The 13398-nt window shown below is 35.3% G+C and overlaps 1 protein-coding gene across 1 annotated transcript; it reads right to left on the minus strand.

Annotated features, from left to right (window-relative positions):
- Positions 1–7110: 7110 nt before the first annotated feature.
- LOC108464989 (uncharacterized) lies at positions 7111–9897 on the minus strand. The gene is made up of 7 exons (XM_017765287.1): positions 9553–9897; positions 8738–9464; positions 8386–8624; positions 8183–8250; positions 7843–7979; positions 7546–7748; positions 7111–7455 (listed from the first exon to the last, which is right to left on the minus strand). Exons 1-7 carry the CDS (start codon positions 9895–9897, stop codon positions 7111–7113), a joined length of 2064 nt encoding a protein of 687 aa, XP_017620776.1.
- Positions 9898–13398: the final 3501 nt, after the last annotated feature.

Here is a 13398-nt window from a genome sequence, read left to right on the forward strand (position 1 = left end):
GTGACACACGGCTTGTCCCATGGGCATGTGGTCCGGCCATGTGTCCCCTGCGTCTTAAAAATGAGAAACATAATACTCAAAATTGGGCACAAGGGCATGTGTCTCAGCCGTGTGGTTGACACGGCCTTGGACACGGGCGTGTTACACAACCTTGTGAAAACTGCACCTAAATTTTGAAAATAAAATTCGCCACACGGCCTAGCAAACGGGTGCGTGACATGGTCGTGTGACTTCAATTTCTTCATGCTTTAAAAGTTAGAGAGTTACACAAGTTAGGGACATGGGCGTGTGTACTACATGGCCTAACCACACTGGCTTGTCCTTAGACCACATGGGTATGTAAGCCCTATACCTTGGAAATTTTTTGAAATGTCGCAAAAAAATTTTATGAGTTTTCGATTAAGTTTCAACTTGATTCTAATGCTCGTATTAAACCTCGAAGGTCCAATTAAAGGATGTTTTGAATGATCTTGGTAAATGAATAGTAATTTATAAGAATTATTTGTAAAATGTTCTGAATGTTCTGATAATACTCTGAATCCCTGTTCTGATGATGGGTACGGGTTAGGGGTGTTACAATGTTGATATTTCAATTGATAAATGAACATTGATAATAGGTAATTGGTATGCTAGATTTAATTTGATGTTAAAATGGCTATGTTACATGATTCACATATGCATTTTGGCACTTTAAATTGAGCACATTATTGACTGAAATTATGTTATGATTGATTGATTATATTGGCATTATAGCATGGTGGATCCATTGGATATAGTTGGCATGCCATAGGATTTGCGAGTACTAACCATATTGATATATTATTTGTGAGCAATAAGGCTATAGGTGGATTGATTTGGAGTAGATAAGAGAGTGTTTTGCTTGTATCTCCACTCAACGGGACTGATTTGAGGCAATATAAGGGAGCGTGTGGCCTCGACCCACTCAATCTGAGACTGATTCTGATTCTGATTGGGAGTAAGGAGATCCGTTTATTCGATGTATGGTCACCTGATTAAGCCATGGTTGTATATGCCAATATAAATGTATGAAATGTTATATGCTAAATTGATGATTATATGCCATGATCAATTATGATTTTTGATACATTTTTGAGCATATGACATTGAACTATTATGGATTGATATAGTCACTGAAAATTTGTATTTGATTGGTTTTGATTTAAGCATGATTTGGGTGCTAATTTACTCGTCATTTTATTAACACTCACATTCGTACAGTTAACCAACGGGATTGAGGAGCTGAGGAGTCGAGCAAGAGAGTTCCAAGAGATTAAGGCTCGGTAGAGATTTACTTACACATTTTAGAGATGTTAATCAGGCATGTGGAACTTTCAGGACTTAGTTTAATTTTGGTTGTAATTGGACTTGGACATTAGACATTTTTTATTTTGGGTGGTTTTATAATATCATATATGCATGTTTGAGTTTGATTATTGAATAATTTATGGTGCATTGTTGCTTGATAACACAGTGATTGATAACACGGTGTGTGAGGCATGATGTTTACACTAACCATTGTTTAAATGAAGCTTCCCTGGAGTGGTTTACTAGCGACTAAGGTATGCCACTTGTTTGAATTAACCGGTAGGTGATATGCATGACATTGAATGTTTAATTCTATTTAATTGAGGCTTAATTGATACTAATAAATTCAATTGGAGGTGTATGAATATGTATGATATTTAATTGTAGTTAAATTGGGTTTAATTATCCATTAAAATACTCAAAATCGGGTTTAAAATTGAATTTTCTCACAAAAAAATTGTAGTGGACTGTTAGGGATTTGAATTCTAGTCTTTTTAAATTGGTTCTCTAGTCCGTTTAAATTACAAATTATTCTTGTAACTTGATAAGTTTAATTAGAGCCTTAAATCATAAGGAAACTTGATAAAGGTTTAGGATTAGACTTGTAATTGATAAAATTTGTTAGAAACATACTCAATTTAATATTCAGGTATAGTTTTGATAGTTTGAAATTGTTATGATTTAGTCTTTAATGATAAAACTTGAATTAGACATAGAAAATAAACTCGGATTAAGTTGGAATTTTTAGGGCTTACATAAATTGACTAAAGAGGATTGGTGAATGTGTAGATCTAAATTCGGGTTAGTTTAACCGTATGTGGTAAACTAAAAAAATGTCCTTAAGTTAAATTACTTATAAAAATTTGGTTCACAAATTGCTTTGCATTAATAAATAACTAATCAAATGGATAAGATTGAGGTGTTATAAGGTCAGGGTGAGTCTTGGGAGGTCGTTAACTAGAGAGTCACTTAGGTGACTAATCTAACACTTCGAATTCGGGCCGATCTGTCCCAGTCGGGTTTGGGGTGTCACAATAAGAGTAGTAGAGGTCATTCGGTTGAAAGCCGAGAACATCAAGGATCCGTCTCGCTTAAAGCACATGTATTATTACGAGAAACAATTATTGCTTTAAATATCACAAATCAACTAGGTTTTTAGAATTTTTATTTTTTTGTTGTTCAAGAAAATCATTTTCAAACTAGATTTTTTTCCAATAATTGGCATCAGATCCAAGTTGTGTTATGTTTATAGTATAAACGATACCAAAATTTTCTCTTTTCTTCATGTTTGGTTGAATTTTTGTAAAATGTAACATTCTTATAATTATTAGTATGTCTTGGATTATGTATGTGAATTAATGTGTGTTTATTATTTTATTATTTACATGATAAATTAATTTTGCCAAAGTTGTGAGTCCTAGAAATTTGGTTGTAATTATTATAATTTTTTTCGGGATATGTAATTAGATCATGGACTATCATCTCCACGTAGGAGTTGTTTTATTTTTTAGAATAATTCATGTGAGTCGGAAACTAACATAAGTATTGTGTAATCAGATTTTTCGAAGAATCCAAAAAAATCGAGACACATCCAAGACTGATCGAGACGACGCAAACCCAACCTAGCCAACCGGAAAAAAGACCGATGGTGGAAGCTACCGATGGTCCGACAAGGTGGTCTATGGTGGCTGAAGGCTGTAGCTTGAAGGTGGAAAACGAAATGGCGAGGACTCAACGACGATGACGTCAACCATGGCTGCAGCAGAAGTCCATAGTGGCAACAATAGATCCCTTCATTGACGAAGAAAGCTCTTGGGGCTAAGTTGTTAGAGCTTGAGAAAATTTACGTCGATGATAATGGTGTAGATGTGTTGACCAAGACCTTACCAAGAGGGAAGTTTGAAGTTTGTTGCTTGATTTTCAGTATGGAAAACATTCCCACATAATGGGAAAAGGAGATTTGTTGGGCTATAGGTGATCCCACTGTGTACGCACCATCTTCTATATGTGCCCTACATATATATAATTTGTAGGGTTTTTGAAGAAAAAACAAGTGTGTGCGCGCTACAAGTTGAAGAAAATAAAAGGATAAAAGTGGGAGAGAAAAGAGTTTTTTTTTTCACATTGATCAACTTTCGTATTTCCTTCAATCTGAGGTCCATTTGGTGTCCATTGGAACTATTTTTTTTTACAGTAGCTAGTAGACTCAAGATCTTTAATGTGTACTGTCCGACTTTCATTTGGGGTACTATAGCTTTAGATTTTTTGCTTTCAAATCAGCCCCTTTTTGGTGATGTTCTCAACTTTTCTCTTAAAGTTTGCTTGAGATTATTTGTTGATAGTCTTATTTGAGTTGTATGCCCTTTATTGTGGTTTTTTTTTTGGTAGATAAAAAAAAATAAAAAATCAAATATCAAATATTAAGTAAACTAGAAACATAATTCTGGTCGATTAACCGCAATCCTGGTTCTTTGTCTCTTCTGAGCTTAACTATCTTATCTGCAATTCCATTCTCTTCTCTAGGGATGTGCTGAGGGTTCCAATGACATAGTAACTTTAAACTCGATAGAATTCTCCTAATTAAGATAGAATTAGAGCCTTCTCAAACTCCTTCATGAATAAGGTTAACCGCTTCAAGATTATCTGTCTGAATAAAAACTTTCTGAAAGCCACAATCAAGAGCAATTTGCAACCCGTCAAGAATGCCCCATAATTCTAAATCAATAGCTTCACAAATTCCCAAATACCTCGTATAGCCTACGATCCTAAATCCCTTCTGATCCCGCAGAAGTCCTCCTGATGCAGCAAACTGATCTTCATATTTGACCGATCCATCAGTGTTCAAAAGAATCCAACCCTTCAAAGAATTAGAGGCTAGATCCATTCGTGAGAGTTTAGTGTTCCTTGATCTGTAAACCAAAACATACTGTTTTGCCCAACATAATGAGGCTTTGATCACCTTATCTGTACTCTAAGAAAGGCCTTGAAATATACGAAGGTTTCGGTTTTTCCACAAGCGCCAAATATAATCCCGAAAAGACAAGGCCAATGGACTCCACTTACAAGCTTCACAGACTACTGATTTTATAGGTTGAGCTCCATCCAATCCTAAAGAGATCCTACAAAAAAAACAGATTGCATACCTGTAAGGACTATCTGCATCCATACCTCCCTTGCCGTTGTGCAATCCCGAAGCACATGAAGGATATTCTAATAATTATGGCCACAAGTGCCACAAGCAGTATCAACACCTAATCCTCTTCGTATTCTTTCAACATTGGTGAGCAAACAGTGCTTAATAACGAGCCAAATAAACACTCGAACTCTCTACGGCCCAATAAAATTCCAAGGTATCTTCCATATATCTTCCTTCCCATTCCAAGAAAGCTCTCGAAGCTTGATGTATGCACTTTTAACAGAGAAAGCACCCGATGTAGTCCCCCCCCAAATAATTCTATCCATACCTAAATTTGGATGAGGTGGCGGAATCCCTACAATTTTATGAATGATGTCCTCAGGTAGCCAAAGGTGAAAGAAATCCAGATTCCAACCTCCATTCTCCGTGACCATATCACTAAGGGAACGGTCCATATCCAATCTAGAGGTGGAGGCAATCTTTTTGGATAATGGACCTAACTTAGGCACCTACAAATCTTTCCAGCAGTTAATATTACACCCATCCCCAATTGACCAAAGTAAATTTTCCCGAACAAGCGGCCAAAAGTTCGACAAGGATCTCCACAAGAAAGAACACTGTTCCCTCGATAAAAACTCTGGTAAACCACTTTGAACCCCATATTTGGACCTCAGCACCTTGACCCACAAAGAGGAATGGTTAGTTACTAATTTAAATCCCAGCTTCATTATGAAACAGGTATTCTGATCGTGAAGAGCCCTCAGACCAAGCCCACCATGCGATTTGGGTTGGCAAATTGAATTCCAGCTAACTAAGGTAACCTTCTTACAAGAATTAGTGGAACCCCATATGAATTGCCTAACCATAACTTCAATCTTGTCACACAAGCCTTTAGGGATCAACATCGATTGCATAAAGAAGCTCGGGATTGAAAGCAAAACCGCTTGAGCTAAAGTAATTCTGCCAGCAAGAGAGAGTTGATGAGCATCCCAACTACACAATTTACTCCGCACTTTATCTACCACAAAGCGCACAGTATTATTAGTAACCTTCTCATGAAAGAGAGGGACCCCTAAATAAGAACCGAGATCCTGCCCCACTTGAAACCCAAGAATTCCTTTAATACGCCATTGAATATTTTCATCCACCGCTTTAGAGAACACCATGTTAGTCTTCTGAAGATTAACTTTATGTCCCGAAAGCCCACAAAAGGTGTTTAAAACATCCTTAATGATTTGTGCCTGCTCCTCCTTAGCCTGCCCAAAAATAATCAAATCATCTGCAAAAAAGAGATGAGATAGATACTGACCTGATCTATTAAGTCTAATGGGCGACCATCTCCCATCTGCCATTGCTGCGTGAATACCATGCCTTAACCACTCCATACACAGGATGAAAAGATAGGGTGACAAAGGGCAACCTTAACGAACTCCTCTTGCTGGTTTAAACTTTTGGGAGGGCATTCCATTCCAAAGCACCTGCATAGTTGAACCAGAAATAACTGACATAATAACATTACAAAGAAATTTAGGAATACCTGCAGCCTGGAGAGAAGCGTCGATGAAATCCCAACGAATGCGATCATAGGCCTTCTCAAGGTCGATTTTAATAGCCATCCACCTTTTACTCTTTTGCTTACTCTTTATTGAGTGAATGACTTCTTGGGCAATGATGATGTTATCATTTATGTTTCTTCCGGGAACAAACCCTACTTGTTCAGGTCCTATGATCTTTGGAAAGACCATTTTAAACCTGTTAGCAATAACTTTCATCACAAGCTTGTATAGTACCGAACAAACACTAATGGGCCGAAATTGCGAGAAACACTCTAGATGCTGCACTTTAGGAATAAGAACAATAAGCGAATTATTGAGGTCCCTATCAATCTTTTCACCAGAGAAAATCCTTTTCACCCAATCACAAACTGAAGGGCCCACCAAATCCCATTGGCTCTGATAAAAAATTGCATGCACACCATCACTACTTGGATCTTTTAAAGGTACCATATCAAACAGAGCCCTTTTAATCTCCTCATCTGACACAGACCTACTAAGGAGCTGGGCCTCATCTTGCTCAAGAGTCGAGAAAGCACCATCACCAAGACTACCCATATTTAAAGGTTGCTCCCCATAAAGATTTTTGTAATAGTTCACTGCTTCTTGTTTCAAAACATCTTCATCTATAATCCATTCCCCTTCTTAATTCTTCAGAGCCACAATCCGATTATGCTTTCTTCTTTGCAGAGTTCGCCTATGAAAGAACTTTGTGTTACGAACACCAAAAACCTAACCAGTCACACCTAGCCTTCTTCTGCCAAAAGAGCTCCTCATGATGTAAAACAAACTCTAGCTCTTCTCGGATTTCTAGCTCAACCTGATTCAAAAAAAATTGAGCTCCTACGATCAATCTCCTTTTGAACATTAGCTAGCTTTTTCTTCAAAAGATACTTCCGATGCATAATGTGACCATAAACCTCCTTATTCCATAATTTCACTCGATCAGTGAAAGTTGCATGAGTTAGTGACATATCTCCCATAAACTTCCAATTCTCCTTAGCAAAAGCAGAAAATCCCGGATGCTCCACCCAACCAGCTAAAAACCGAAAAGGTCTAGTAGATGAAGACTGATCAACAGGCATAATATATATTTCAGAGGTCTGTGGTCTGATTTAAGCTTTTGGAGATAATAACTTTGGACGAAGGAAACTTTAGACTCCAAGCTTCATTACAAATAGCTCTGTCGAGTCTCTCAAAAACACCCCCTCTATTCCAAGTAAAATTAGGCCCATTAAAACCCAGATCTTGCAAACCCATGAAATCCATGAATTCACTAAAGAGACCACATATTTTCCCGATAACTCGACCACCTCTTTTTTCGCACAAAGCTATAATAGCGTTGAAATCACCAATCGCTAACCATGGAGACCCATCCACTAGCATAGTATGTTTAGGAGCCTCCCATAACTGCTTCCTTTTTTGACCATTAGGACTACCCTATACGAAAGTAACTAAAATTGGTCGCCAAAAAACCATCCCAAAAATTCGAAGAAGAATAAATTGGGGATGATTCCCCAAAATATCAACAGTAATATAGTCCTTCCAACCAATCCAAATACCACCTGAGAAACCCACAGCCTCCACGCGATGTGAACACTCAAAGCCGAGCTTAGAAATTATAGAATCAGCTTTAGGTCCACTCACCCTTGTTTCTAAAAGTCCAACCAAATCAGACTTATGCTCTCTATTATACTCCCAAAAGATACTAGGGAATTTCAAGTTGGCACAACCTTGACAATTCCAACAAAAAATAGTAAAATTCATAGATGACTAAAGAAAAAACAAAATTACCACCAAATTATGCAGAGGTGGAATCAGGACCACCTGTCTGTCCTGTAGTGGTCCCTCCAATACCATCCGGTCTAGGCGCTCCTTGCGAATTTACAAGATTAACCATGGAACTTATAGTATCTGATAATGGGATTCGAGAAATTCCAGCTTTTTTTAATCTACGCCCTTGTCTTTAAAAGAACGATTAAAAGAAGCTCCACCACGATTGTTACCCCTTTATTCTCTAAACCTCGTCCTTTGGATACAGAAAAAGATTTATTAGAACCAATTAAAATATTTTTCTTGACACTTTTAGGCATTTTAGGCCGAATGATGCTTAGGATCTAAAAAATTAGTATCTAAATTCACCACCAATTCATTAGATCCTTCGAACGTAGGATTATTAAGAACCAAGTTGCCCTTCCTAAACTCTGAAAGACCCGAATGCTCCTTTCCCATTTCCTGCTCAAATAAAACGTTAGAAGAAGTGTTAACTGCAAATTGATTTTTTAAGACATTATCATGCCCATTAGAAAATGAATTATCAAAACCATTCAAAAAGGGCCCATTAGAAATTAAAATATCATTCGGCCTAGCCTGATCCCCACTTGGCCCACCGCTCGAACCATTTGAAAGCCTACCAGCTTGCACCTTTTTCATTTTTAGATTACCAGACCCTGTAGACGGTACCAGAGAAATAGAATTAGTAAAATTACAACATTGATCCTTTTCTTTTTGCAAAAAATCTCCAGATCCCATAGGCCTTTTCCCCATTGATTTGGACCCGATTTTCCCCCTGCTCAGGTCTGCTCTAGCATTGTCCAGGCCACTCACCCCTGAGCCCAAAACAGGCCTAACCACATCCACAGAGCCCGCATCAGCCCATGGTCCACTTCCTCTAAATCCCCCGAAACCCTTTTGACTAAAGCTCTATTCTCTTTAGAATTACCTTCTAGAATAACTTGGCTCTTTCCTTTTCCACTCACAAAACCCCCAACGAATGCATTAAGACCACCGCCTAAATTATTTCCCTCAACTAAAGGCGTGAATCTAGATCCCAACGGATCTTTGCCTAAAATATCATCCCCTTTTACCCTAGAGTTACGTGATCTCCTCTGTGATTTTTTCTCAACTAACATCCATCGTCCGAAATCATTGTTCTTTCCATCTTCACTACCCCCGACCGTTACACCAGAAGCCATCTCCGGGGAGGCTTTCATCCCTTCCAAAAAAGTCTCCGACCTCTCCAAAACCGCACCAACACCTGCCGCCGAACACAACTCTTTAACGTGCCCATATCGTCCACAGTTGAAACAAACTGTCGGTAGAGATTCATACTCTACCCGTTGGATGTCCCCGTCGACCAAATCCTTAAAGATAAGAGGTTGATCAAGATTGACAAACACAGCCAATCGGGCAAACCTTCCTCGAGTACTTTTATCAGTTTGAAAATCTAATTTGACTACTTTACCAATTAAACCCCCAATTGCTTCGATGATTTGCCTCTTGTAAAGGTAGCCCGGAAGCCCTAGCAGACGGATCCAAGCCAACACCACACTGGGGTAAGGTTGTGTTGGATTAAACGACCTCGTCCAAGGCTGCACAGTGAGGTATTGCCCGAAAAATATCCACGAACCTTGAGTTAAAACTTTATTATAATCTTCCATGTCTTGAAACTTAACAAAAAAATAACCATTCGTGATATCCATTAGATGAAAGGATTTTGTAGTGTTTCCAGAGGTTGAGTATGCAATTATAAAGCACGTTATAGCCAATGTTTTGCCCGAGTAATTTAAGAACAATCGTTGATTCCATCTCCTTGAAGAGAATATCTTTGATGCGCTCTGAAAAAGCGATGGCCGAAATCCCATTAACCATTGAGGTATTCATGTCACCATCCAGAATTTCTAAACCACCATCGTCCCTTCCAAGATTCCTTGCTAGATTTCTATCGGGGGAAGCCACCCCTCCTCCCAAAAGTTTCTCTTTGAATGACATCATCGGCTGTTGCTCAGAATCTACCACCATACAAGTTTCTTCAGTACCTTCGACATCTTTGAAACGTACTTTTTTGGTATTCCGATCACCGTCGTCATAAGGATTACTCATTTTCTAGGATTCAGAATAAAGAAAATTATTTAATACATCGTCGGTTAGGAAAATCCCCTTTATTGTGGTTTGGTTGTGATTTTATAACAAGACTTTAATTATAGTGAAATTTTTTATGGACTTTCAAAGTCCCGTAACTTTTACCCTTTACTTTAAAGGGGTTTTTCATATAAAAATTGTGTGTTTCGATTTATTATTTTTACTTGTAATATTATGATTTATTTGGACCCATTGTTAATATTTATTGTATTATGAAATTTTTATAATTATTAAATTAATGTTTTAAAAGGAAATAATACCGATTATGCTTCCGTGATTTTTCGTCGTGTTGGGATTCGTTCCAAATACTAAATAAAAACTTGCCTACAAATTTGTTATTTTATGTTTTTAAATTTCACTTATACCGTTCAAATAAATTATCAACTATAAATGATAAAATGAAGACTACTACTTATTCAATTTATAAATAAAAATTGCAGGAGCCATCGTGTAAGTAAACATTGCATGTGGTCAAGATTAATACACATACATTGTCAAAAGATCTCTCTCCAATCCCTGCTTTCAGGCTTGTGTAGGAATTCTATTAACAGGACAATTCATAGTATCATTTTCATCCAATACATCCAACATGATAAATGATATTATTAATCACTTTCATTATCATTTTATATAATAGTATTTATATCAACTATTAGTGTATGGAATGATGACTTGACTCATAACTCTTTACAATTGATTTTCGGACTAAATTAAATTAAGAAATAAATACAGAAGTTAAATACTTGTAAAACTCATTTACAAATAAAAAAAAAATTAATCTTGCTAATTCACTTAAACTTGACCTCGGTCATTATGGTTCCACAATCTAATTAGTATGATATATAGAACCATAAAATTAGACCCTTTTGATTCTATTACACCAATTCTAAATATAAGTAAGATGGTGTATTCTCAAGATAATAAAATGATGAATGATTGGGTTCCAGTAACATGTCAATAAAGCCAATAAAAAAAATGCTTTTAGGCATGAGTTTAAACTATCATATCACTCCTACATTTGAGTTTAAATTGTTAATCTTAAGGAAAATATTGTTCCTCCAAAAAATGAAGTTCTTGAGCACGAGATTAAACTACATGTTTAAAAATATTTAAAAAATGTCAAGTCAATATTACTTGATCTTCAATATACAAAGATATATTAATCTTTTTTTATTGCGAATTTCAATTTAAATGAAGAAAAAAAAAATTCTTCACCTTGTCAAGATATTTTGAAAATAATTTTTAGAAACAAATCAAATTTCACAACTTGCCTACTTTCTATGCTCAACAAAAGTTGTGTATATGACCAAGAATAGGCATTTGTAGAAGAAAATTTTGAAAACAAATAAAATTTTATTAAGTGTCATTATTTATTATATCTAACTAAATTAAATTAAATTAATTAAGCCATAAATAAAGAGGTAAAATCATTTTAGAACTCTTTTATAAAGAAATCATATTCCTCAAGGATTAATTTATCTCTAATTAATTTAAATTAACACGAGATAAATAATAAATAAAAGAGCTTAATCAATATAGATAATTTAAACTAAAGAAGCTATAGAAATAATAACTCTCTTCTACTTGATTGACTAACACTATGGAAGGGAATTGCCTCCAAGCCATTTAATACAACTTCATAAATTCAGAAGTCTAGAAGTACAAAATATAAAACTTGAAGAGAAAATTCTTTAAGACTAAAAATTCTTTTCAAAATCCAAATAAATCTTTGAAGAAATCAAAGAACTAGTAGAAATTCTAAAGAACATCACATTAGATTCTAAAGAAAGTTGCTCTTCGATCTTGTCCAATTAATAAAAAGTTAGCTAAACTCGTTCTTTGAGATCAAACCTAGAAGTACCTTGAAGCATAATTATCCATTCAAGATCAATTTTAGAAGATACATAGATCAAAGCTATCCTTATACATGCACAGACAGGATGAAATTTATTAAATTCCAATCACCAAAGCTGCCAATTTTCAAGCTTGGAAAATCAGCAGACTTGCGACGACTTTTTGGATGGGATCCTAGCATTTCTAGGTTGATATGTCTCACGGCATTTAAAGATCTATCTCTTATCTTCGAAACGTATTTTGAATCACTCGATTTTGAGTTCAAGAGCTTAAGTTATGACCGTTTTAGTGAAGACTATGCGAGCAGAATTTCTGAACGAAATTTTGACGAGAATTACGAATTTTGAGTTTTTAATTCGAGTTTAAATCATATTGGGTTCAGCTTTTAGGCTTAATTTTATTATATATGAGTCTAATCTTGTACTTATCAGCTCTTATTATTTCTTTATTATTTTATTCTAAATTTTTATAATTATTAAGTATTTTAAGTTACTTAGTAGTTTTATGTTAACAAGAAAGTTTAATTTAAAACTACTTCATGTTTAGATTAAATTAGAGTTCTAGTATATTTAAGAGTTTTATTTTGATTTATTTAGCTAGCTTATATATAGGCCTTTGCATTATACACAATTTATTAATATTCTATTTCTCTTTTTAGTTAATAAATTCTCTCTAAGTTTTTCTTCTCAAGAATTTCTCTTGAGTTTATTTTAGAAGAGTTTTAACAATATTTTTAGATTGTGGGGATCTATCTTCAAACTTTTTCTTGCCAAGGTTTCTATCTTAGAGGGGAAATTAGAGCTACTTGAAGGAGGTTGTGGATTATTCGTGTTTCCAAGGCTTCTTAGGACTTCTACACCTCGTGTTCTGTCTTTCCATTTATCTTTTTTATTCGCTTCCTTATTATTCTAATATTTGGTTTATTATTTTATTTTTAGTTATTTATTTTTAATTATTTTATTTGACTTGGATTCGATGTTATTTCAGGTTGTGTCAAAAATCCAAGTTTCCTTCCGAACCTTTAGAGCCCTAAGCTAAATCCACAACTTTGAAAAACTTTACGATCCACTTCCACGTTCATTCGTCCCATTCTTTATCATTTGGTATTAGATTTGGACGTTTTAGTTGTTTTTTTGTTTTATAAATTAAGTTCTAGCAAACAGCCTCAAAACAATTTTTTACCCTAATAGTTTTCAAAAAAAAATATTTTTCAGTTGGTAAACGTTTTTCAAACAATCTAAAATTTTACATACTATTTCTTGGCACTATTTTAGAGTATAAAAAAATATTTTCCACAAAAAAAGTGATCGAAAAAGTACAAAAAAAGGAAAAAATAAGAAAATATTATGTGGGGTTGAATTTTGTGCCGAAACTTTCTAGTTTAGATCTACATTATTTTCGAAAGCTCCAATTTAAATTTCGTGATTTTTGGAAATCGAGAACACTTCAAAAGAAGCTTGTCAAGTTGCTTTGCAATTTTTTAGGTTTTCGGGTTTTAGCAATATTCATTGACTCTTAGCCCTATGTTTTCATTTGTTTTTTTCTTTTTATTGCTCCTTTATGCAGTATAACACTTTATTGTTTCTTGTGTTAGTAGGTTAAAGCACG

Source organism: Gossypium arboreum, chromosome 1 (genome assembly GCF_025698485.1).
Source record: "Gossypium arboreum isolate Shixiya-1 chromosome 1, ASM2569848v2, whole genome shotgun sequence".
Taxonomy (NCBI): Eukaryota; Viridiplantae; Streptophyta; class Magnoliopsida; order Malvales; family Malvaceae; genus Gossypium; species Gossypium arboreum.

What these genes read in the sequence shown, in the direction of transcription:
- LOC108464989 (XM_017765287.1), bottom strand. Translation starts at nt 9,897, where the DNA reads ATGAGTAATCCTTATGACGACGGTGATCGGAATACCAAAAAAGTACGT. An exon ending in GTGGGCCAAGTGGGGATCAG is followed by an intron (nt 8,251 to 8,385) that starts GCTAGGCCGAAT and finishes TTATTTGAGCAG; the next exon opens with GAAATGGGAAAGGAGCATTC. An exon ending in TTGGTTCTTAATAATCCTAC is followed by an intron (nt 7,980 to 8,182) that starts GTTCGAAGGATC and finishes GTTCTTTTAAAG; the next exon opens with ACAAGGGCGTAGATTAAAAA.